Below are 25,724 nucleotides of genomic sequence, written 5' to 3'. Positions count from 1 at the left end.
TATGGCAATTATGTAGCTACATAATATATGCATAACATGTATTGTACTACAAGTGTTTACATACATACATACTAATATAAATACATATGTAAAATTACTCCCATCACAAATAAATTCATAATTCAACATACTCTAAGGTCAATCATTAAAAATCTACAAACGCAAACTTCTCAAACTCTTTCCAATTTAGTAATAAAACCTTAAGGGCAAAGTTGCGTACGAACAAAAGTTATTAACCTAGCTAATACAAAACAAAGGAGGATTAAAAGAATATAGTTGCAAATGAAGTCAGTATAAAATATAGCATAAATATTCATTCCGTATTGGGGCTTTAATAAAATTAAAATACAATCTCTTCTAAGAGAAGTCATTAAAAAAAATTATAAGGTTACACATAAATAAAATAAAATAAATCATATGTATCATAAAAATATAACAACATGGTGAAGCTGAGAGGAATATTGATTTAATGAATAATGAACCTAGTTACATTTCTACTAAACTAACTTAACTAAACTATTGTAACTTAACTTACTAAACTATAGAAACAAAGGAATGAAGAAATACCAACTATGAAAACGCTATGTGGAATACATTTTTTTACTTATACATCTACTTATATTTTAAACTTAATATATTCAATTTTATGAATTTAAATTATATACAAATAAAATAATCAACAACAAAGCAAGATATTGATGAAATCCGAAATAAAGAAAATCCAAACGTCTTTTACTTACACAGCATCTAATTTTCGCAAATCTAAGTGCTTGATATTTGGATTTGAACAAGATACTTCCAATAGTTCAACGATAGCGAACTGGCATAAACTGTTCATTTCCCTGGTGAAGCAACGCGTATTGCAGATTTTCACTGTACACTAATTAAGCATATTAGTTAGGTAATGCTTTTATATATAGTTTAATTACTAACTTTCAAATATGTATGAATTAATAAGCTTATAAAAAAACCGCGTTAAAAATTTATTTTTCACAAATGTCATTTATCACGGCCATGCCACGTTTTTAAATTTTTTTTAAATATTTTGCTTACATAACTCACCCAGGATCCGGAAACTAGCAGACTTTATAAATGAAGCACGTAAATTTTCAATGAATTTCAAAATTTACGAATAACTTAAACATAACAAAAGCAACTCTGTAACAACGTCGTAAATAAATAAAAGGCAATGGCAACTCTTATCAAAAACATTTAGCTGTCAATTTCGTCAACAGTTGTTTTAGCTAATTTTATGTGTGAAAAGTGTAAATTTATAATATTCCTGCAACAAAAAAAATAAACAATATGCCGTGCTGGTATTGGGATAAAAAGGACCTGCGTGATACACCTTCCATTCTGGATGGAATATCATTTGAGACTGAACGCCGCTACCGAAAGGAAGGTGCACGCTTTATAATGAATTGTGGCACAGAAATGGGACTAGGTCATAACACTATGGCTACCGGTGTAGTGTATTTTCATCGCTTTTATATGTTCCATTCCTTTAAAAGCTTCCCAAGATATGTTACTGCTTGCTGTTGCCTCTTTCTTGCCGGTAAAGTTGAAGAAACACCGAAGAAGTGTCGCGACATAATAAAAATAGCAAGAACTTTGCTGTCCGATAACTATTTTTACTCCTTCGGAGAAGATCCCAAAGAAGTAAGTTCCGCAAATTATTTATATTTTGTTTAATGAATAACTGAAGTTTGTAACTGAAATTTGTTTGTAGGAGGTTATGACATTGGAGCGCATTTTGCTGCAAACTATAAAATTTGACTTGCAAGTGGAACACCCCTACACATTTCTTTTAAAATATGCGAAATGTTTCCGTGGCGATCAAGTGAAATTACAAAAAATGGTGCAAATGGCTTGGAATTTCGTAAATGACTCCCTTAGCACGGTTGTATGCTTGCAATGGGAACCCGAAATTATCGCAGTGGCACTTATACATCTTGCTAGTAAGCTGAGCAAATTTACCGTCGCCGACTGGGCTGGACGTCAGCCGAGTCATAACCGTTGGTGGGACATGTTTGTATCAGATGTAACAATGGAGATTCTTGAGGATATATGCCATCAAGTTTTAGACTTATATCAACCCAATCAGAAAGAGACACCTGAATCCAATAGTCCACCACAAAAACCACCTAGTCGCGCAGATAGTCCAACACCAACCAAACCTGTCATTACCACTGCTAACACGAGTTCACCCGCGGCAAAACTAAAGCCACCACAACCTAGTACTTTTAACTCCGTCACAAATGCGCAACCCGCGATACCAGCTGCTAGTGAGCTTAGTAATATTCAGACCATAAGATCGCTGGCAAATTCTGGCCCGATTGCACCCACAGTTGGAGAGCCTGCCGCTATACCTACAGTCGGTATGGCCTCAACTTATCACAATATGTATCCGATACCTTCTTCAGTAACTTCACATCCAATACATTCGCTTTATAATTCAAAAGTTCCTGCTCCACCTCAACCGCCACCACATAATTACGCAGGTCCTGGTGGACCATCGAATGTCGTACCTCCACCACTTCCACCACCCATAGCACCATATAATATGCCACCAGCAGCGCCATGGGGCGGCCCAGCTTTGAACACAAATTCACATTATCCATCAAATGTACAACCGCCTATGCCACCTGGACCAAGTGGTGGGGGTACACAGCACGGATACCAGGGAACTTCCCAATATTCTCGACGTAATTACATGTGATTTATTTGCTCATTAAACGCGAATGACTATTCATGCAAAGCAGATTTAAAAGGATTAAGAGTTCTACTAAACCCGGTAATGAATATTTGATACATTTAAGGAAAATATATAATAAATACAACATATAAAAAAAATTGTGTAAAATGCCTTTTTTCCGAAAACATGGGTCATTTGAAATTAGAGGTTTAAAACTCTCATATTTATATTTGTCTTAATACGAGTTCAGAAGTTTATTTATAAATGTGATTTGCGGCATCTGGCAGCTTTATGTGCATATGTCATCAAAAAGCACGTACAAATACAGACGTAATCAGTTTTCAATTATTAGTAAAGTGCTCATGGAGTGAATAATAATACTAAAAATCTATTTAGATAAAATAAATGATATTAATATAAAAGCGGTAAGACATTTAAATAAAACAGTTAAAACTGACAATTGTGCAGCTGTAATAAAACACGATTGCAATTTGTGTGTACTTCCAAGAGTCTAAACAGTGAGTGCTTCGTGGCTGCAGTTAGCACCGACTCGGTGATGAAAGGGATATAGCAAATTAGTAAAATTTTAACAGCAAATCCGCCTCTGATTTGTACAATAACCATTACTAATCCCTTCCGGTGAAGAAACAATGATAGGCGTTGTGAAATTACCATAAATACTGACATAGTACATAGTATTTATTACAAAAATTATTTTGTAACTTCTTTCATGCACTAAATTGCTGGAATTGCGGCTAGTTTGTCAGCATTTTAACTTTATATTTTTGACGCTATTTTTGTTATTTTTAATATGTGTGTCATTGAATAAATCATGTTGCAAAGGATTTTTATATTTGTAGTTGACGCATTTCATGCAAACATAAACAAACTTTTGACAGTTCACACAGTATGCAAAAAAATTATTTCATGCTATATTTTCAAATATCATGTTATACCTTCATATTTCGTAAACGTAATATACGATATATTTTAATTAAATAAATACATTTATAAACTTTAAAACTATATAAATTTAATATAAGATTGCATAATTATCAATTAAAAATATTATGTCGAACATATTTATTTTATAAAGTAAGCAACCGTCTAATATTCATTAAACATGATTGTGGATTTCCGTAATTCAAATATTAAGTATAGTTTGTACGTTATTATTTTGCTGCTCTTATGTTGTATAAAAATTCTACAAACGTTTATATAATATCTCGAAATTATATTTTAACATTTTGTAACAAATATCAGCAAACAAGTATTATAAGAATTACGGTGGAATAGTTTATTTAGAAATTTCTACTTTGCAGGTAAATGCATACATGCCATTTTATGGATCGATATTCGGAATAGAAGTGAAAGAACAAGAAGCTACCCTTATTTTCCCTGGATTTTTTCTCCAAAGCAGCAGTCGGGCTAGACACTTTCGCAATTAAGAAGATAGTCAATAATTGAATTCTATTTGTGCAGTGTGTAATAGCAAAATGTCTTACGTAGGTTGAATAACAGTTTCATAAGTCAATTGCGGTGTTAAAATTAATTGCCATCTATTTTTACAGCGTTTGAAAGCAACAAAATGTCCCACAGACGAATTGTCGGTAACAAACAAGGCCATCGTGAATATTAACGATTTTCCAGAGGATGTTAAGTACGTATGGAAAAAAAATGTTTAAATAATATATAAACTGCATACAATCATTTTCAAAGTATATAACGGTAATTTGGAACATTCTCAAGGTATGCCGACATATCGCCTGGTCCTGGACAACATTACATATTTGCACTATTGCATACCAACGAGGTGGCACGGGGTCATGTTGGATTTTCGCTAGTGCAACGAAAATGGGCCACACTATCCATCAATCAGGATATCGATGTGAGACCCTATCGTTTTGATGCCAATTCCGATGTGATAACACTTGTATCCTTCGAGACAGACTTTTTGCAGAAGAAAATGTAAAGTAGTTTTTATGCAATATTTCACATTATCGATTTATCCACTGTTCTCTTTCGTCAACAAGAACAAATAATTTTTTTTTTTTATTATTTTATCTGCAGTACCTCCCAGGAACCCTATGACTCTGATCAGATGGCTAAAGAGTTTTTAATGCAATTTGCTGGCATGCCATTAACTGTTGGTCAAACCTTGGTCTTCGACTTTCAGAGCAAAAAGCTGTTAGGACTTGCCGTCAAAACATTAGAAGGTAAGTTTGAAAGCAATATTTCAATATACAAAAGTTGTCGATATTTAAGATGAAATTCTTATTTACTAAACGAGTAGGACCAACTTATTTGGAATACATGTTTTCTTATGATAATTATAATAGTTAATTATTATAACGTTTCTTTTCACTTTACAGCTGTGGACCCCAAATCACTTGGCGAAGGTAAAGAAACGAGTACTAAAAATGTACGCTTTGGCCGCATACTGGGCAATACAATCGTACAATTTGAGAAAGCCGAGAACTCCTCGCTAAACTTGCAAGGCAAGTCCAAGGGTAAAATTGTACGTCAATCAATTATCAATCCCGATTGGGATTTCGGCAAGATGGGCATCGGTGGCTTGGATAAGGAATTCAATGCCATATTCCGACGTGCTTTCGCGTCCCGTGTCTTCCCACCGGAACTTGTGGAGCAGCTGGGCTGCAAACACGTTAAAGGCATACTCTTGTATGGCCCACCTGGTACCGGTAAAACGCTGATGGCACGTCAAATTGGCACTATGCTAAATGCGCGCGAGCCGAAAATTGTTAATGGTCCACAAATTTTGGACAAATACGTAGGCGAATCAGAGGCCAATATACGACGTCTTTTCGCCGAGGCTGAGGAAGAGGAAAAGCGGGTAAGTGAAAAAAAAACTTTGTAATAAAAAAAACCGATAGAATTCACTTTGCTTTCTCTTTGCTTGCAGCTTGGTCCCAACAGCGGTTTGCATATTATAATTTTCGATGAAATAGATGCGATCTGCAAAGCCCGTGGCTCGGTCGCTGGCAATAGTGGCGTACACGATACAGTGGTAAATCAATTACTCGCTAAAATCGATGGTGTCGAACAACTGAACAACATTTTGGTGATCGGCATGACAAACAGGCGTGACATGATTGACGAAGCTTTGCTGCGACCCGGTCGCTTGGAGGTACAAATGGAGATTAGTTTGCCCAATGAAGAGGGTCGTGTGCAAATTTTGAATATACATACTAAGCGTATGCGGGAATTCAACAAGATTGCCGGTGATGTTGACTCGAAGGAAATCGCTACACTAACGAAGAACTTTAGTGGCGCTGAGCTGGAAGGTTTAGTGCGTGCAGCACAATCTACCGCTATGAATCGTCTGATTAAAGCCGACGCGAAAGTGCATGTTGATCCGCAAGCGATGGAGAAGCTTAAAGTTACACGCTCTGATTTCTTGCACGCGTTAGAGAATGACATTAAGCCAGTAAGTTGACAACTGATAGAAATAAAAGACTTTTTACCAACTAATATTGTTTTGCATCCCACTAGGCCTTTGGCACAGCACAAGAGATATTAGATAACATGCTATCACGTGGCATAATCAACTGGGGACAGCCTGTGGCCAGTCTACTTGAAGACGGCATGCTGTATGTGCAACAAGCGAAGGCAACCGAAAGCTCTGGCTTGGTGTCCGTGCTAATTGAGGGCTCACCCAATTCTGGCAAAACCGCATTAGCTGCGAAGTTGGCAAAAATGTCCGATTTTCCATTCGTTAAAGTGTGCTCACCCGAAGATATGGTCGGCTATACCGAATCAGCCAAATGCTTACACATTCGAAAAGTAAATATAAAACAGCTGATCGCATGAAACAAATATTTTCTTAACATTTTACTCTACTGTTTTACCATAGATATTCGATGATGCTTACCGTTCCACTTTAAGCTGCATTGTTGTCGACAATGTCGAACGCTTGTTAGATTACGGTTCAATTGGTCCACGCTACTCTAATTTGACACTGCAAGCGTTGTTGGTTTTGTTAAAGAAGCAGCCGCCAAAAGGACGGAAACTGCTCATTTTGGTCACTTCAAGCAGACGGTAAGGCTACATCAATTGTTTATTTCTTAAGATATTTTTTGAAATAATTGTGTACTTTGCATATCCTGCATCCAGTGCGGTTTTGGAGGAAATGGAAATGTTGACGGCGTTCACTTCCATCTTGCATGTACCAAATCTGTCTAGTCCAGAACATGTATTAGCCGTGCTCGAACATGCCGAGATATTCAGCAAGGGCGAATTGCAAGCTATTGGCAAGAAGATGTCTGGCAAAAAGTGAGTAAAAAAACGAAAAATGTTTTTTTTTTTCCTAATTCCCATTTGTGCTTTACTATTGCATAGGATATTCATTGGCATCAAAACATTGCTCGGTCTGATTGATATGGCGCGACAAACGGAACCACAGCATAGAGCCATCAAATTCCTCTCAAAAATGGAAGAAGAAAATTTCTTAGGATTGGCCAAGGATCAGTAACTAGTACGAAAGGAATTCAACATGTCGATAGTGGAGCTTAAGGATATTTTCTGAATATAAAGACAACATTGTGTTAAAAGTATGAACTAACAAAATGCATATATACATATATAAAAACGAAAAATTGCGTAACATTAAATTAACTTATTACACATTATATATTATGCTAAAGAGCTGCACATATGCATGCAAAACAATTTGAAAAATGGTGCGTAAATAGTATTGCAAAAGTGAAGCAATTGTTGACCAACGGTGGTGGGCGGTTATTGAGCGAGCCGTACATAAGAAAATAAAGCGTATAAACGAGTAAAGCTTAGCATGAACAAATTAGTATTGATTTCTAGGCTTTTTAACAAACATAGTTAAATTAACGGTGAAAGTATTAAATGCTAATATTTGGCACAAGGGACAGCGGTTTATATGTGATTGATTTATAGTTGATAAAATAAGCAATTGTAGAAGAAAAATTTAAATTAATTAAATAATTAATGAATTAGCACATTTAAGTCCCTTGTTTTGCAAAATTGCTCCACTAAACACACCAGCATACTTCATTTAACCCAAACCACAATTTTAAAAATCGTTAGCTTTGCATCGTTTAAACCGTCCTACTATCAATTGGCGCTAGCAAACATATTTCCTTAAAATATTATAATTAGTTATGTTTGCATTAATGTTAAAAAAAATACATATATATATATCAGAATTCCTACATTCCAAACTAAAATCTTTGTATGCTAGCCTAAATGAGCCATGAAAAGTATTTAAATCACAGAATTTTGACATACACATGAATAACTGTATAGTGCAGTTGGATTTTGCTGCCAGCAAAGCAAAGCTAAACAAAGTGCATTAATATCGCATGAGTGTCAAAATGTCTGCACATAAGGCACACGTCATATTCACAATTTCGCGAAATTAATTTATTGGCAATAAAAATTAATTTTATGTAACGAAAGCTTACTTGTGTTTTTTACAATTGGCTAAATTATAATAGCTTGCTTGCTTTTTCATAAAAACTGTTAATTATTATAAATGTCTAATTACGGTACAAGGGCCGCAGAAACTTAACCTCAATTAATAGCATTAAGGAAACCAACGACACTTTGTAGTAAAATTTCTTATATTATTAATAGGGTGTAAATATAATTTATATTGTTATACAACTCGCGTGCGAGCTGTTAGAAAAAAAAAACTGGATGAATCGCTGGAAGTACAGGCATGATTATTTTATTTTGTTTGCACTCAAACACCAGAACTAAATATTTATGCATTCTAAAGGTCTAATCTAGTTTGTTTACACTCAAAACAATAGAACTAAAAATTTATGAGTTCTAAAGGTTTAAATATCGCACTGTTCACTTATATGCAGTAGATTTCTCAGAATAACATGTAGTCCAAAAATTAAGAATTATTATAAGACTATAGTTTGAGTGCGAGGTTTTTGGATGGTAAACCTTTAAATAACATTTTATTAGCAAATATTATTTAAGCTTTGAACAAAAAATGAAACATTTAACTTTTTATAGGTTAGGAAAAGAATTTTTTGAAATAGTATGGTGAAAGTGAAAAATTTAATTGTAATAATTTCTTTTGGTGACAGAAATACTAAAACGAATAATTTGTGCTTATATGCTCTAGCGATTTGTTATTTGGCTTTATATTTTACTTGAAAGCAAGCGTTATAATGCTCCAAAAGGTAGGGATGTTTTTATCCATGTATTGTTTTTAATAAGGTATTTATGAGAAAAGTGTTTGCATAAAAGTTAAAATGTATTAAATAGTTAATTAATGAAACTAAATGTAACAAAAATGTTATTATGCTGTTGACTTCCCTATAAACCATGTTAAAACATCAACTTATTTCAATATATGTATGTAATTAAAATTTACAACTAACGTAAATATCTATAATCAAATGCTACTGCATAACAAAATACAAAAATAAATAACAAAAACTCACAATTTTGGAAAATTACTTCGTTTAAACGCCAGGATACGCCTATAGTTCGCTGAAATCGTTATACATATTTTTGAAAATTCGGGCGCTTGCACTTGAAATGCATTAATAATTTTTGGTATTATAAACATCAAACCGTAGAAACATTATTATTGCCATGACGAAACTTAACAAAAGTCCTTGGTTACCGCGTGTAAGCAGTCAGAGCAGCATTTCTTCGCACCCTTTTTGTTATTTGTACAAAATATTTGAACACAACGAATTAACGGTAATTTTAATTTCTCTTCCATTACAACAAGTTCGTGCACTGCATTTTTTAATATTTTATTTACTAAATTTTAATTTCACTATATAAATATATTTTGAACAAATAAATGCAGTGTGGTTTGGCCTCTCCTTTTAAATAACGGTTTTACTATGGTTTAATGACAATTTTCCTGTACGCACACGACGTTGTAAACGCTGCAAAAAAATAAACAAAATAAAAATATAACAATAAATGACAATTAATTAATTAACAGTAAACAAATCAAATAAAATCACCTGATTAAAGAGATCTCTAATTAGGCGATTGCCTTGTCGACGTCGCTCTTCACGTTTGCGCTCCCGCTGCTTCAAGACCTCTGGCAAATTCTCACAATGCCGCTGTGTCATTGCCTTCATCTCTTTCGTGGCGAAAATGCGCAAACGCTCTGAAAGTGAAATGTCAAATTAATTTAAAAAAAAAAAGTTATATGCACATCTAGGACACCTACTAGTTGCGGGTGGCGGCAAATGTTGCAAACGCGTCTCCAACGAATTTTCACTGGCATTCTCAATAATGTCGCGCAATTCCTTACCGCGCTCCTGACGCAGCATTTGTATTTGATTGAGTATAGCCTTACGCTCCTTTGTGTGCGCAATGAATTGCGGTTTGGCACGTACTAAATAGTCCTGCAATGCGCACGCTTCGGCATCTTCACGTAGCAAATCGTTGGACTCACTGCTGGGATGCGGTGTAAATTGGTTGCTGGCGATTGATGTGGCGCTGGTTGTTGTTGTGGTTGTTGTAGTTGTTGACGATGTAGTTTTCTTTTCGAATTGTATAACATATGCAATGGCTTTCGGCTTAACTTGCACGCAAATCGATTGGCCAGAGCAAACGGGTTGTGGATTATAAGCGAAATACTGTGGTACATTCATATGCGCCGAGTTGTATTGTATGCGTCTACCGAAAATCGGCTGTGAGCGACGTAAAGAATCACCAGTTTGTATAGCCACTCCTGGAGCAGCAGTAGTCACGGCAGCCACGTCGTCATACTGGTGTGTAGTTGTCGTGGTGGAACTGGTTGTGCTGCTGGATCCCATCGGTATGGAGACCTCGGATGAAATGCAAAATATTGACGAAGTCGATTGCTCGCTGTGAATTGTTTGTGTTTTATGGGAGTAATTGATGGCAGCGCCCTGCTGGGACTGCACACGCGGTGGACAGGGCGGTGGGCAGGGTGGTTGTGCCGGTTGCGAACACTTAATATTCGTTCGCGCTTGCGCCGTACACATGTTGTTGTGCTGTTGATGAAAATACGCTTGATGATACGCTGGATGCTGCGTTGAGGCACACTGACAATAGGCATTGGGGGGCATATTACGGGGCACCGAATATGTTGGCGCTGCTGTGGTATGCGTGATGGTGTTGCAACGCTGCTGCAACTCATGTATAATCTGCTGTTGTTGTTGGATTAACATTTGTTGTTGCTGGTGTAGCAATGACTCGTAATGACTGCGTTTTTTCATGCGATATTGCTCTAAAAACTCGCGCTTGCGTTGTTGTGCGAATGAGCCAACACTCTCACCGTCGTTACTATCACCGGAAGGCGTGTCAATTTTGGAGCGTTGCTGCTGACGTTGTTTGGCACTTGCCAATTGCTTCGGTGGAGCTGAAATCGCTGCGGATTCGGCCGTTAATTTAACAGCTGCTGGCAGTACTTGTTCTTCTTTAGTGGTCACCGTCTCCGTCATAGTGCGGAAAAGCGCTTTGCCCGGCACTAAGTTGTCATATGTGTTTATAGTTTCAACGGGCTTGTCGTAAATGATTTGTGTTTCCCGCTTGCGTTGTTTCGTAGATTTCGTTTTCTCATCTAATTTAACAACATCCTCGTTTGACTCCTCAATAATCACTTCGATTTCCTGCATCGCATTGTCGTTTCCACTGCTATGTGCGCTGGTTGTCGTCGAGCTGGTCGTTGAAGCCAACTTTGTGTCCGTAAAAACCGTGTCGTATAATTTTTCCACATTTAGTGGAATCGATTCATGCATTTCCAAAAAATTTTCACGCTCTATATTCGGCTTTAGCAAGAGACAGCGTAGTGTTTCTAAACGTTCGATTTCCGATTGTATCCACTGCAGTTGTGATTTTCGTTCCGGCTCGATTTTTTCACTTGCAAAGCATTTGGCTAGTTTATTTCTCTTGACGGCCACCTTAGCCATTTCTAACTTCTTCTGTTCATATTCAATTTCAGATTGCGTCATAGGATTCAGCCACTCGCGCATTGTAGAATGCGCAGCGACGTCTACGTCTGTGTCAGAAGCGCCACCACTTTCAATATTTATTAAGGCCTTTTGTGTGGTGACATCTTTAGATGTAGAACTAGCTTTAGAGGCTGAAGAATCTTTGTCCGTGCCTTTATTTACATTTACTGGTTCATTCGGCAGTGATTTTTTCTGGGTTTCAGCACTTTCGGGAATCTCCTGCATACTACTGTATTTCGGTTGTGATACATCTGCCTCTTCCACTTGCGTGCCAGCACTTATACGCGTGTGCGGTATGTGTAACTTTTGTACATTCTCGGTATTTTCAGTGGCCAGTTGAGCCCTTGCCTTGGCAGATGTTGTAGGCAGCGATGATTTCTTTAAAACTTAAAAATAATGCGAATTAAAAATTAATTTGCTTAAATGTCAATTGCATTACCATCTACACGCATAAGACGTTCGTCATGTCCTTCGCTGCTTGTACTCGAAGGTAAATTACTCACTATTTCGCTCATGTCCATCGTAGTTTTTCCAGTTCTTGCCACCGTAACCGCAGAACTTGTTTGGGGAGTTGCTTCCATATTTTCATTTTCATTCTTTCGTGTTTCACATTTCTCCATTTGTGTCGTCAATGCATCGCTAATATGTGCGACAGCAATCTCAGCGGCATCATCTTCGTCGTCGGCATTGAGAGTTGATATGCGTTTTACGATATCTCGTACGAGTCTTTTCTTTTGCTTTTGACTTAAGCTTCGTGCATCTATTAGCGAACACAGCAGTTGGATGCCTAAATCAAGTTGTGGCGAGTTGACGATCGACGAAGTTGAAGAGGAGTTTTCTTTATTTTCACTCAGAGCTTTTTTCAAAGTATCGTGCACTTTTTGTAAGTCCGCTACTATACTCTCTTGTTTGGTACTGCGTTTTCTCGAGTCAGCTATTTTACAAGACGATAGCATTTCATTAATTTCAGCTACGAATGGGTGCACGGACTCTTCGCTTACTTTGGACTTCACAACATTTTGATGGACAATTTTCAAAGCGCTTTTTTTAAAACGTTTTTCTTCGTCTGTGGTGGATCGTCCTGAACGCGATGAATAGTAATCGAAACTGCTCGGAGTTGCAGTGCCCGCTGCGGTCGAAGATGTAACAGAAGGTGTATTGGACAATGTCACTTGCACTTCCCGAGATATGTGCTGTGGCGGTACATATGTAGAAGTTTGCGCATATTGATCATATCTCTTTTGTAGTGACATTGATGTGCTTCTAGAGACCAATTTCGGTAGAGACTTGTTGCTCTTTCCTTTTTCCAATTGCATCATTGTGCTGGAAGCTAAAGGCGGTGTAGTACTTTCGGGTATATGTGGCTTTGAATTTTTCTCCTGTTTTTGTGTTTGAATTTGTTCATCGACAGGTTTTTTCGTTTTTTTCGAACACTCAACAGTATTGGTTTCCTTTTTCGAACTGCTGATAGATGAAATTTCTTGAAAATATTCTTTAAGCACAGAACGTTCTAAAATGCTGATATTGCTAGTTGATAATGACTTTTTATAACCGACATCGCCTAAAGAATCCCATTCGAGACGTCTGTGTGACTTTGCTATGGATTCAGGAGTTTGTGTTTGTTTAGTTTGACCTTTCCTATGATTACTGGGTGGTGGTGTATGCAAGTCAGGAGCAGATGATGTGCACTAAATATTAAAAACGTAATTGTCGAAAACTAATTGGTATTTTTGATGTTTGCCTCACCTCGTCCGCTTTCGACTTCTTTCCAATAGTGTTATTAGTCTGCATTTTTATTGGCACTATAAATTCTTTCGGCTCACAATCACTTTCTATGGTCGTATCCATTTCTTGATGAAACAATCGTCTCATACTGCGTCCTTCATCTTCACTACGGCAACTGCTATTTGTTGTTGTACTGCTACGACTTTTGCAATCACTACGACTTCCACATGGTGAATATAGACGCATATACTTTTCTAAATCGCGATCCTGTCCAAATTTTAAGTAATATTCGATTATTTTCTCATTAACTCGGGATGTGCGAGGAAGTTGCGCATTTTTACGCATTTTTATTTATGCTTCCTTTTGCGCCATTGAGCGCTTTTACAAAATTCGAATAGTTTTTTCTTCTTCTATGTTGAATTGCGTAAATAAATTCACAATGAGAATCAACTCAATAATATTGACACATATCTTTGAAATTGTGGTGGGAATTCAAAACGCAATAATATTAGCTGAAATGCAGTTTTTTGGTCAAGAAATGGGTAATTTTAATATATTCCTTATTGTGTAACTACCTTGTTCCATGTTATGATTTTTACAATAAAAAAATATAAACTAAGAAATATATCTACAATTTTTTATTATATATTATCAATGACGTATTACAATAAATTATTTATAATAATTACTTTTAACATAATTTATTTAAGTTTATATCATATAAACTAAAAAATGTATTTAACTGAGCAATAAACACATGTTAATGGAAATCTACCAGACATTAGTTCACCACCGAAAATAATTTTACAGTTCGAGCACTGTCTAGATTCTATAGGTGAAAATGTTGATTGAAATTAATTTCGGATTCAGCTGTGCATATTTACTTACAGAAATGGATATACAAGTGTATTGTTAAAACTAATCTTTTATATTGCTGCTATATAAGAATACAAAAAAAATAGTTGTAGTTTTAGCCCCTTTGTTTACGTCGATTTATAAATACTAATTTAGTGCATTCGGTTGTGTTTTTTACTCGTATATTGTTAATTTTAGTTTAATCCGCAGTGCGAAAATCGTAGGTAGCTTAAGCCGCTATTGCGACACGTCGACAGATTTTAATGTCGGCTGAAAGTGGAATTGTAGCATATCAAGTAACATAGTACTAAAGCAGTTGGAAGCATTTATTTTACAATATAACTTTTGTTTGTAAAATGCGTGTAAGTAATATTCGTGGAGGTCGTTTATGTCGCATAGCGCTGTGCTGTTGCATTATATTGCCGCTAATATTTATACTGGTCACATGGGGTGACACAAAGCGTGGATCAAGCAGTTATCACGGCAAATTCGCCAGATTTAACCATCTACGATTGGAGGGAAGGCCGCGTGAGGTGCCAAAATTGGTGGAAGGTAAGATAATTTGTAAACATTTTAGTTTGTAAACTTGTTTTATTTACTATAACTTCGCCGGTAGAAAGTTCATTGACTAGCTGCGACCTTGTTTTATTTTTAATACAATGCTTGGGTATTATAATGAGTGAAGCGCATACAACAGTTTTTATAACCAAATGTAAATTTTCTGCCGCTGTAGATAATCTTTTCCCCAATAGGCGAATATTGTTGAATGCAACTTTTTATGGAAATACTTAATGAACAACCAGTTTTACTAAATACAAGTACAAGTTTGTGCCCGCGTATGAGCAATATTTGTTGCAAAGAATACAGCAATCTTAAATATACTAATTAATTTTTCGAACACCAAAACTATTTTAGCGCTCAAATGATAACAAATAATAAATCAATGAATTTTTGCAAATTTTCTTTTTTACGCGCTATCGAAACGTATGCATTAAATTAATTAAACACAAAGAAATTGAAAAGGTGTGCTCGCAAAAATAATGCGTGGCCAAATATTGTCTTAAAAAAAAAAAAACAATTTATACAATGTCAGGCGTTCTTGTTCGCTCGTCTGCTTGCTTTTATATTTAATTAGACCTTATTGTTTTTTCTTGTTTCCATATAATTCTAACTATCGTATTATTTTTAGGTCTTGGAAATTTTGAACCAAAAAATGTGGAAGAACGTGTCGGACCCGGCGAGAATGGTGATGCACATCAACTGTCTGCCGACAAAAAAAATCTCGCAGATGAATCTGAAATGGAGTATGGCATGAATATTGCATGTTCAGACGAAATATCAATGCATCGCTCGGTGCGGGATTCACGATTGGAGGAGTGCAAGCATTGGGACTATCCCTATGATTTACCTAAAACTAGTGTTATTATTGTTTTCCACAATGAGGGTTTCTCAGTTCTCATGCGCACAGTGCATTCGGTGATCGATCGCTCGCCTAAGCATATATTACATGAAATAGTGCTAGTGGATGATTTTTCGGATAAGCGGGACTTACGGGAAAAGTTGGATAACTATTTGCTACAATTCAATGGTTTAGTAAAACTTATACGCAATGACGAGCGAGAGGGTCTAATTCGTACGCGTTCGAGAGGCGCCCAAGAAGCGAGTGGTAAGCTAAATATTAAGCATGCTAACGTTTTAATTTTGAAAATACACATATTAACCAATTTACTTTTCGCTTTGCAGGCGAAGTTATTGTCTTCCTCGATGCACATTGCGAAGTGAACACGAACTGGCTGCCACCGTTGCTGGCGCCCATCTATCGTGATCGCACGGTGATGACTGTGCCCATTATTGATGGCATTGATCATAAAACCTTCGAGTATCGGCCAGTCTATGGCAGCGATGCGCATTTCCGTGGCATTTTCGAATGGGGTATGTTGTATAAGGAGAACGAAGTGCCGAAACGCGAACAACGCCGCCGCGCACACAACTCTGAACCGTATCGCAGTCCCACACATGCCGGCGGCCTATTTGCCATTAATCGTGAATATTTCTTGGAATTGGGAGCATACGATCCGGGCCTATTGGTTTGGGGTGGTGAAAACTTCGAATTGAGCTTTAAGATCTGGCAATGTGGTGGCAGCATTGAATGGGTGCCATGCTCGCGCGTTGGACACGTTTATCGCGGTTTCATGCCCTACAACTTCGGCAAATTGGCGCAAGCCAAGAAAGGACCACTGATAACAATCAATTACAAACGCGTCATCGAAACATGGTTTGACGATACACACAAGGAGTACTTCTATACACGTGAACCGCTGGCGCGCTATCTCGATATGGGCGACATTAGTGAACAATTGGCGCTGAAGAAGCGTCTCAATTGCAAATCCTTCCAGTGGTTTATGGATAATATAGCATACGATGTGTACGACAAATTCCCCGCACTGCCAGCCAATTTGCATTGGGGCGAATTGCGCTCCGTCGCCACAGATGGTTGTCTCGATTCGATGGGTCATCAGCCACCTGCCATCATGGCGCTTTCACACTGCCACGGCGGTGGTAATAATCAACTGATACGTCTAAATGCCGCCGGGCAACTGGGTGTGGGTGAGCGTTGCGTGGAAGCGGATCGTCAGGGCATTAAATTAGCTGTATGCCGTTTGGGCACAGTGGACGGTCCGTGGAATTATGATGAGAACACCAAGCATTTGCTGCATCGCACACACAAGAAATGCATGGCCGTGCATCCGACATCGCAGCAGCTATTCTTGGCACATTGCGACGTCAACGATGGCTATCAGCAGTGGTGGTTCAAAGCAATCAAGCCCAGGTGGTAAACGGCATGCCTCAACAGCAATGCAGCACGGGTTTCATTAGCAACGAGGAAATTATGAATTGTATTTGTTGAATTTGAACAGATTTTTAAGATTTTAAAGTGAGTAGAGACGCAAATTGCAGTGAAGTTTGTCTATAATTGGATTGATTGTATGTATTACATACTTATAGAAATGTACGGCCTCTTGTGTATGTTTATGCATGCTTGCTCGTAATTTTAGTTATGTAAGCGAATTTATAATGAAAAATTATAAAACCGAAGCTTACGAAGGGGGCACACGAAGTATGATATTAATTCTTATGGCTAAAAGTGCTGACGAAACGAAAACAAAAATCAAGCAATAACTGTAACTATGTTATGAAACGATAGAAAAACAAAAACAATCATATTAATGCGTACGTATATGTGGAAGTCAATGCATCGATAACCGTTCCAAGCGTTTTAACGCGCTCAAGTTTATTAAGTTTTAACTAAGTACTGGTTTTTGACGTGGATGGATATGAAAATGGCCTTGAACATTTGAGATCACGCTGACTTTTCGGCGCTAAAGGCCTATGCTAACATTTTTTATATGTAGGTATTTTCTTTTTTATAGATACATAATGAAATGCTTCAACATTGCCAACTATACATAGAGAATTTTAAGAAATTTTATCTTCCAATTGTTATAATTTATTACTGAGAGCATATGGGACGTTAGTTTCTGGAACAGTACTATAATTTAAGTAAATCATGTAATTGAATCTGTATCTTTGTAATTTATATCATATTTGTGTATATTTCGTGTGATACATAAAGTTCTTTTCTTGAAACGAAAATATATATTTCATATAAATTATTATGTATGTATGTGTGTACCTCTTTACACACTTTTAACAATTTTATTTATTTCTTATTTATAAAGGAATTGCAAAAATAGAATATAAGTCTGAAAAAATATGCAATAAATGATTTTAACGTATGTTCTTTGTTTAATTGTTTTTGTTTTTGAGGTTGGGAAATTAATAATAATAGTTTAATATCATTTTAGGCAATAATTCATACTAAATTTCAAGAAGATATCTCGTCAAATGAAAAAGTTGACCATGCAAAAATTTAATTTTGATCGGTCAGTTTATAGGCTCATTTTGAGTGTTGAGTAGGTCCTCCGACATGTTCTTCTGGATGTTATAAAACTTTATATATTCTATTCAGGGTATACAAAAAAAAAGTAACATAAAACAAAGTACCCAAAACTTAAATACTAAAAATTGAGATACATTTGAGAAGCCGAACGGAAGTTATTCGTCGTTTACAGACAACTCTAGCATGTATGTTTATCTACAGCACTTCATACAATGTCTGTCAGCTATGTCACAGTTCCTGTGACATCAATTATCGCTGCCAGAAGCATTACAGTAGTCGGAAAGCCTGATTGATGAGCTGGAGTGGCAGGCATACATGTTTTAGACTAGTGCAGAAGTCCTTGAAAATGATAAAAAAAAAGATATTCATAGTAGATTGAAAGCCATCGAAAACTAAAAGTAAAATAACAAATATTAAAGGAAAAATAATTTAAGTAAGAGTAAGAGAGTGAGAGTTCAGCTCTAAAAGTATTCGACGCAGTACCCGCCGGGGGAAGCAGAATAAGAGGAAGACCTCAATTCCGTTGGAAGGACCAAGTGTAGAAGGACCTGGCTTCGCTTGGAATATCCAATTCGCGCCACGTAGCGAAAAGAAGAAACGACTGGCGCGCTGTTGTTAACTCGGCTATAATCGCGTAAGCCGTGTCTACGCCAATAAAGAAGGAGAAGAAGAGCGGTCTGAGGTCGGAAAAACGGAAAGGTAGTGGTAAGTCATATGGAAATCTAGACTTTTTCACATAACCTCAATTTTTTACATTCGATTTTTCGAATGAAAATTAGCAGTATTTGGCACATAAGAAAGTAAGTTTCCACCAAATTTTGTGAAAAAAATGTTTTATACTTAAAAAAACCCAGAAAATTGGTTATTTGAATTTTTTGCAGAAAATTTGTGGTTATGTGAAAAAAGTTTGTAAACAAAAGTTATATACCTTTCCATTAGCTACAACATTGCCTTATTATTTTTTTTTATAGGACTCGTAGTTTTGCCAGAAATCGAGATAAATCATTCTTAAGCTTCAACCCCGTTCCTTCCCTTTCTTTTCCCGACCTCAGGTGGCCAGGCGGCGGTTATGGATCTTTTCATTACCTGCAACATTGTCTTAAAACTTTTTTCTAAGGGACTTGTAGTAGAAATCATGCCCCTGCTCTTCCTTTTTCGGCCCACAGTTCGCCCATAAATTATTCTTCCCTTAATATTTGTTATATTATCTTTAGTTTCCGTGGGGTTTCATCGTACTGTGATTTTTTTTGTTTTCAAAAATTATCTACCCTTGCTTATATAGTACATTTCATATAAAAAATATTGACAACTGATAAATACATACATACATACTGATATACATATGTATGTACATATTTATGTGCAAATATAAGCGAAAATATTGATAAGATCGTATTTGTATATACTAAATATATGTATGTATGTATGTACACATTAAAATTATATATAAATGTGCATATGTTTATAAATACTAAACTTTGTATGTAATGAGTCACTTGATAAGCTAGATAATGTCTATAAATCAGTAACGGTAATCGAAAGTCATTCACTGTGATTAACGGTGGTTGAAGATTTCCTAGAATTGTAAATATGCGTCATCGTAGGAATGACATTTCAATAGATTTCTAAAAATAATCCGAGGCGAATTCTAGACCTTTCAAGTAAGATGAAGACACCCTTCTGGGCCAAACTATTACGCATCGAAGAGTTCTTGCTAATTGGAAATACTTAATTACCCCATACATTTATGCGTAAACAAATCAAAGTAATTTCAATGATAGGTCAAGATTACCTTTTATTGGTTACATATTATTAATTGATATGAAAAATTAAATTTACCCAGAACAGCTGCCAATCAAAGTTTCGCACAGTGATCAAATGAGCTTTTTTATTGCAAATAAACTCGGTGAGATCAGAAGAAGATTTAAAGGCAGACAATTTTTCACAAAATAAGAAAAAACGTTGACTTCGGTTGTACTGAAGTGCACAGGTGCATCTCTTATATCATAGCATACGGTATAAAAATAGCTTTATAATAATTTTGATCGGTCAGTTTGAATGACAGCTATATGGAAGCGTTACCTTGGACAATAATCCATGCCAAATTCTGTGATTTTGACTTGGATCGGCTAGTTTTTATGGCACCTACATATATGCTATAGTGGTTTGATATCGATAGTTCCCACAAATGATCAGTCTCTTTGGAAGAAAAGAACTTGCGAAAAATTTCAAATCGATATCTCACCGAGGGATTAGTTCGCGTATATACGGACAGACTGACGGACACGGCGAGATCGATACAGCTCGTCACGTTGATCACTTATGTATGTATAGAGCTTATAGCATATCCGAGATCTCTTTCAGCAGGGCTGTTCTGACTATGCAGATGAGACTTTCATGTGTAAGAAATTGAGGTAATATTATCTTAGTTCGTCTATTAAGTAAATAGTATTTCCCTAACTCATATTAGATGAATATTTGTATCACTTCCGACTGTGTAATGCTAATTTCTGAAACATATTATATTAGGTCTTGCTCACTACTTTCTTTTTTACATATCAGTTGGGTTATACTTAGGGTTGTCAAACTCGAACATCTTAAAAATCAAAAAAACTGGAGATCGTTAAATACCAGTTTCGGAATTTTCGGGACTAACTATGAAAATTTATTATATACTTTGAACACCTGCAAACCTAATAACTAATCCATCAGCGGAACTAGATCTCTCTTAAACTCAGTATGGGATGTGTTCCCGTACTGTTGGCCAGCTAATACTCTTTAAAGGATCATTAGGGTAATATTTTTCCAATCTTTTTTTTGTGTTTTCTGTTCCCTTATACCCTTAGAATTAATGCAGAAACCCACTTTACCATTGAAAGGTTTCGAAAAAGGTCCAAAAATAATAATACCGCTCGACGTTCGGAGCGCTCGGAGTGCACACCTCAAGCTTTAAACGCGTTTTTTTCAAAACACACTTTTTTCAACTGGCGGACATGATTCCGGTCGAACTACTCAACCGATTTGCTTAATTTTTTTTTAATGTGCACAAAACGCCTGGCTATTGGCCATACTAGATTCATAATTTCTTATAATTTATAACAAAATTTATGTAAAAAATATGGGGAAAAATTAAAAAAAAATTTAATTACTTTTTTATTTATCAATATTTTTTCATGATTCTAGTAGCGACGATAACCATTCACGTACTTTTGAAGAACAAATTGGGTTTTTGTGTTTCAGATGATCCCAACATGAGAAATCGTGTCCGCCAGTGAAAAAACGCAACTCATTCATCCAGCCATTTCTCCGACAGATGCCATCAAAAAATTCCGAAAAAATTTGTTTATACATTCCACGATATACCTCATGATATGTGAAAAAAAATTCTATTGTAGAATAAAAATTTCTATGAAAATAATGTCAAAAAACAGGCCAGATTACCGTACTGACCCCATTAGAGAAACTTTTCGTTAGTTCTCCAAAAATCGTTCAGTGTATGGATCGTACAAAAAGAACCAGAACTTAAAAATCTGGCGATCAATAAAAAATCAATAAAAATCCCCATAAATCCCGAAATCGCACAGTCAGAAGACTTGACAACGCTATTGCCGGTGTTTTTTTTGTTTATCATTCGTTGTATTTGATAAGATTTCTGTCGCTTTAATTGTAGGCTCTTCATCGATGTGGTATAAATGGGCGAATTCCCCGCATTAACTTATCATTCAGTGATAGTAACTGTAAAAGTTTCAACAAGTTTTCTTTTTTTATCGAAAATGCCACGTTTCTACGCTTTGACTGGCTTTACGCTCTGCGCCATTTGGGCTGTTAGTGTTGTGAGTGCCGGTATTGTCAAGGATGGCAGCAGTGAAATAGCGCCGGAGAAAGTGCGTCAAATAACGGTGGTCAAGGATATCAATGAGTTCAAGAAAAATCATCCAGGCTTGTCCTTGGTCGCATTGAAGAAGGTGAGTGGCCAGGCGAGAAGCGGCTCCACAGTCGAGTATAAACTAGGCGGTCGTGTAGAAGGTAAGTTTACTGTGCAGGAAACCCTTTCCAACAATTTGATTAATTATGGTTCTTTCTCTCACATTTCAGGCGATACTTTAGTCGCTCAGATCGCCGATGCTTTCAACTATGAAGATGCGAAGGATGTGACGGTCCAATTGACCTACCCACAAGCTGGCACCGGCAGCATAGTCACCTATGTGTTAATCCGTTGCGAAGCGGACTCAACTGAGGGCAATGCTTACGTAGTTGCCGGCGGTATTGGTCAGCGTTTTATTTCCATTGTATTGGAGTCTACCTCAACGAAAACGTTCTTCTACAATGCGCAATTCTATGGCTCAAGTTAGACGAATTTCATATAAACTTTTTTAAAGCGGAAACTTTGTACAAATACATGAAAGTATTAAAAGAATCAAATTCTAAATGTCTTGTTTCAAGTTATTCGTAAAGACACTGAAGTGGTTATAACGGACTATACTGACACTCGGATCCTCATATCAATCGGCTTTGGTACTCTTTCTGATGAATTAGGGTTATATTCTGTGTAGTATACTCTATTTCAAGGTCTTATTATTACAAGCGTTACAGTAAATTTTTACTTCGTTTAATTGTCCAGCTGTCTTCATGAAGCCTGGCGAGGTTCCACCCTGTATTGCTGTTCATCATTTTACAAAGCCTGTCATTTTTGCAGCGTACTGCTTGAACAGGTTACGTTTGTTAAGCAGTTTGTAACATCTAGATTCTAGAAGGACACTTCGGAGACTATATAAGATGTATATTTAAATGGTTAGTGTGACATAATGAGCTTAGTCGATTTAGTCATGACCTTCTGTATATACATCTGTATATACGGGAACTAGTCCCTCAGTCCTTTTCTCACCAAAAGGTTATACATTTGTCGGAGCCGTCAACATCGCACCAACATAGGATATTCTTCTTCTTTACTGGCTTTGAAACGGATTACGCGGTTATAGCCGAGTTAACAACAGCGCGCCAGTTGTTTCTTCTTTTGGCAATTTGGCGCCGATTCGAGATAGAAAGTTTCCTTCTCCACCAAGTCTTTCTCCACCAGGTCCTTCTCCTTCTGATCTCTCTAACAGTCTTCTTCTTGCCCTACTTCCCCGTCGGTACTGCGTCGAATACTTTCAGAGCTTGAGTGTTTTCATCCATCTGGACAAAATGATCTAGCCAGCTCAGCTCAGCTCAGCTGTCTCTTGATTCGCTGTACGATGTCAATGTCCCCATATATCTCGTACAGCTCATCGTTCCATCGACTGCGGTACTCGTAGTTGCCAATGCGCAAATGACTATAAATCTTCCGGAGAACCTTTCTCTCGAAAACTTGTAACGTCGACTCATTAGATGTTGTTATCGTCCATGCCCCTTCACATGGCAGGACGGGAATAATAACTGACTTACAGAGAGAACTTTACTTCTCAATTGCTGATTCAGCCCGAAGTAGTATCTGTTGGTAAGAGTTATTCTGCGTTCGATTTCGTGGCTGACATTGTTGTAGGTGTTAATACTGCTTCCAAGATAGACGAAATTATATACGACTACGAAGTTATGACTGTCAATAGTGACGTGAAAGCCAAGTCGCGAGTATTCGTCATTGGCGGGTCCCAAACCCAGCGCACAACCCTGGCGAGGGATGGCTTGCCTTCACTCTTTAGCTTAATTTCAAACAGTTGTTCTTTGGCTACCCAGAGGATACTTGTCTAAGACCGGAAGCCGTGAGCTGCTTGAGCCATATGTAAAATAATCGTTTTTGGTCACTTCCAAGTGAATGGTGCTCACAGAATTTTCCTCACTTACGTGAACTACTACACAAGACTACATAGGATATATCTACTATAAAAACCACCATTTCGGTTAAAAATATTTTTATTTGACAAATACGAAATTGGACACAGATTATTCTCTAAAGGGTCGCTTTAATCTCCGAAAAAATTGTTCAGACCGGGTCATTATATCATATACATAATACGAGTAGTCCGAACAAAATCTAGCTAAATATCTTTTTATATCCTTCTATGTTATAAATGCACCTGTGAAGGGTATTATAAGTGAATAAAGTGTCCTTTTTTGATGAAACGAAAATGAAAATCATATTTTTCGATTTACCGATCGTTTAATTTATGCGTAGTGGATCGGAATATTATATTTTAATCGTTGCTCTGCTTTTTTCCGATCATATTCGTTATAAGTACTTATGAATTCAGTTTAATAGCTCCTCTCTTCTCTAGTTAATCTATTCCTTCCTGACTTCTACTATTCCAACTTCCTCGCAGTCTTTCTTTGCAGATTTAAAAGCATACCGGTCTCGAAATCTATGGGCAGTTATCCTTATGTCTGAGGTTGGTCCCTCATGAAACATACAGGGTTAACTACCTCCAAACGTTTAGTAATTATACTAGTTCTATAACAATTATGAAGTATTTCTCCCGTCCTTTTATTCTACAAAATGTATCAGATAGATTTTCAAGGTCGAACTTAAGGGGTTGATGATTTTGGGGTTTCTCTGTTTTCAAATTCATGGGAACATTTATTTACAATAAAAAATGTTATGCCACAAGTTTTATAAACCAAATCATATACATACTACGGTTTTTGGTAAAGCAGATCGCCTCGTGGGAGAATTGTCTGTTTTCACAGAAGTTATCCCACAGTTTGTTTCTTTCTTGCAAATTCTTGTGTATTGATAATGTGGTCGCCACTGTAGAGAGATTGACAAACGGATTCTTCAAACAATACATGCGCATACTCGTAAAAGTTGTTCTTAGCCTGAAAGTATGCTTTTATTGGTATATATCAGAATTTATTTAATATTTTATGTCGAGACAAGTTATTTTGATATTGGAAAGAATGGTGAAAGCACACACCCACACAAGTTACAAGTTGATTATAAGTTCTTGATTATCTTGCGACATTTTGATACCATTTTCAAGTGCAATATGATATTTGGTTCAAAGGAGATCGCATTTTCACCAATTAAAGTATGTACCTATTTTTTTTCCAGTGAACATTTTCTTTAGGTCTGAGAACAGGTAAAAGTCGCTGGGGTCTGATCCGGAGAATGTAATGGATGTTTAGATTTTCGGAGGCATATTTAGCAAATTTTTCCATCTCTTTCTTTGATTTGTGATATGCTGAATCGGTTATGTTTCTTAGTTATCTATAGAGTATTAACTAACTCGATCAATCTGACGGTTATGCAATGCATATGTTTTTGGAATTATTTGTTGATATTTTCTTTTATAAAGGTAATTTTCGGATATCCATTGCTTTGAACGTCTATACGAAATATTCCACAACTGTTAAAAGGCTTATCATTTCTGAGAAAACCTTGCTCATATCTATAACCACTTCTTAAAATGTTTTCAAGTGAAAAAAATCATTTAAAATACTTTCAGTCACCGGTAGGTCCACATCAGGCTACAAACTATTCAGCTTGACGACAAAATTTAGAATTCATCCATAATATGACGAAAACGGAAGCGAAACTATTAGCTGTAAGTTAGCG

The 25,724-nt window shown here is 36.6% G+C and overlaps 5 protein-coding genes across 5 annotated transcripts; 4 read left to right on the top strand and 1 right to left on the bottom strand.

Annotated features, from left to right (window-relative positions):
* The first annotated feature begins 1,217 nt into the window (after window positions 1-1,217).
* LOC120775738 (cyclin-K) lies at window positions 1,218-2,847 on the top strand. The gene is made up of 2 exons (XM_040106056.1): window positions 1,218-1,659; window positions 1,730-2,847. The coding sequence occupies exons 1-2, from the start codon at window positions 1,306-1,308 to the stop codon at window positions 2,717-2,719; spliced, it is 1,344 nt and encodes a 447-aa protein (XP_039961990.1). The 5' UTR covers window positions 1,218-1,305; the 3' UTR covers window positions 2,720-2,847.
* A 179-nt stretch (window positions 2,848-3,026) lies between these two features.
* Window positions 3,027-8,145, top strand: LOC120773430 (vesicle-fusing ATPase 1). Its single transcript, XM_040102310.1, has 11 exons — window positions 3,027-3,120; window positions 4,018-4,200; window positions 4,267-4,355; window positions 4,445-4,663; window positions 4,766-4,911; window positions 5,068-5,549; window positions 5,619-6,143; window positions 6,209-6,499; window positions 6,570-6,754; window positions 6,830-6,988; window positions 7,055-8,145. The coding sequence occupies exons 2-11, from the start codon at window positions 4,192-4,194 to the stop codon at window positions 7,185-7,187; spliced, it is 2,238 nt and encodes a 745-aa protein (XP_039958244.1). The 5' UTR covers window positions 3,027-3,120; window positions 4,018-4,191; the 3' UTR covers window positions 7,188-8,145.
* A 1,108-nt stretch (window positions 8,146-9,253) lies between these two features.
* LOC120773429 (Alstrom syndrome protein 1 homolog a-like) lies at window positions 9,254-13,759 on the bottom strand. The gene is made up of 5 exons (XM_040102309.1): window positions 13,402-13,759; window positions 12,095-13,343; window positions 9,903-12,041; window positions 9,691-9,839; window positions 9,254-9,609 (listed from the first exon to the last, which is right to left on the bottom strand). Exons 1-5 carry the CDS (start codon window positions 13,723-13,725, stop codon window positions 9,547-9,549), a joined length of 3,924 nt encoding a protein of 1,307 aa, XP_039958243.1. The 5' UTR covers window positions 13,726-13,759; the 3' UTR covers window positions 9,254-9,546.
* A 490-nt stretch (window positions 13,760-14,249) lies between these two features.
* On the top strand, window positions 14,250-17,889 carry LOC120775139 (N-acetylgalactosaminyltransferase 7). The gene is made up of 3 exons (XM_040105169.1): window positions 14,250-14,787; window positions 15,425-15,901; window positions 15,979-17,889. Exons 1-3 carry the CDS (start codon window positions 14,592-14,594, stop codon window positions 17,070-17,072), a joined length of 1,767 nt encoding a protein of 588 aa, XP_039961103.1. The 5' UTR covers window positions 14,250-14,591; the 3' UTR covers window positions 17,073-17,889.
* A 4,026-nt stretch (window positions 17,890-21,915) lies between these two features.
* Window positions 21,916-22,625, top strand: LOC120775027. The gene is made up of 2 exons (XM_040104984.1): window positions 21,916-22,222; window positions 22,292-22,625. The coding sequence occupies exons 1-2, from the start codon at window positions 21,970-21,972 to the stop codon at window positions 22,546-22,548; spliced, it is 510 nt and encodes a 169-aa protein (XP_039960918.1). The 5' UTR covers window positions 21,916-21,969; the 3' UTR covers window positions 22,549-22,625.
* The last annotated feature ends 3,099 nt before the right edge of the window (window positions 22,626-25,724 follow it).

Source organism: Bactrocera tryoni, chromosome 4 (genome assembly GCF_016617805.1).
Source record: "Bactrocera tryoni isolate S06 chromosome 4, CSIRO_BtryS06_freeze2, whole genome shotgun sequence".
Lineage (NCBI taxonomy): Eukaryota > Metazoa > Arthropoda > Insecta > Diptera > Tephritidae > Bactrocera > Bactrocera tryoni.
Note: the sequence above shows the minus strand (reverse complement) of the source record. Positions and strands in the feature narration are given on the sequence as shown.

Coding starts and splice junctions, on each gene's coding strand:
- LOC120775738 (XM_040106056.1), top strand. CDS start 1,306: ATGCCGTGCTGGTATTGGGATAAAAAGGACCTGCGTGATACACCTTCC. Junction 1,660..1,729: donor TCGGAGAAGATCCCAAAGAA/GTAAGTTCCGCA, acceptor ATTTGTTTGTAG/GAGGTTATGACATTGGAGCG.
- LOC120773430 (XM_040102310.1), top strand. Junction 5,550..5,618: donor CTGAGGAAGAGGAAAAGCGG/GTAAGTGAAAAA, acceptor CTTTGCTTGCAG/CTTGGTCCCAACAGCGGTTT. Junction 6,755..6,829: donor TTGGTCACTTCAAGCAGACG/GTAAGGCTACAT, acceptor TCCTGCATCCAG/TGCGGTTTTGGAGGAAATGG.
- LOC120773429 (XM_040102309.1), bottom strand. CDS start 13,725: ATGCGTAAAAATGCGCAACTTCCTCGCACATCCCGAGTTAATGAGAAA. Junction 13,344..13,401: donor AGAAGTCGAAAGCGGACGAG/GTGAGGCAAACA, acceptor TTTAATATTTAG/TGCACATCATCTGCTCCTGA. Junction 9,610..9,690: donor TTAGAGATCTCTTTAATCAG/GTGATTTTATTT, acceptor ATTTTTTTGCAG/CGTTTACAACGTCGTGTGCG.
- LOC120775139 (XM_040105169.1), top strand. CDS start 14,592: ATGCGTGTAAGTAATATTCGTGGAGGTCGTTTATGTCGCATAGCGCTG. Junction 14,788..15,424: donor GGTGCCAAAATTGGTGGAAG/GTAAGATAATTT, acceptor TATTATTTTTAG/GTCTTGGAAATTTTGAACCA. Junction 15,902..15,978: donor AGGCGCCCAAGAAGCGAGTG/GTAAGCTAAATA, acceptor TTCGCTTTGCAG/GCGAAGTTATTGTCTTCCTC.
- LOC120775027 (XM_040104984.1), top strand. CDS start 21,970: ATGCCACGTTTCTACGCTTTGACTGGCTTTACGCTCTGCGCCATTTGG. Junction 22,223..22,291: donor ACTAGGCGGTCGTGTAGAAG/GTAAGTTTACTG, acceptor CTCACATTTCAG/GCGATACTTTAGTCGCTCAG.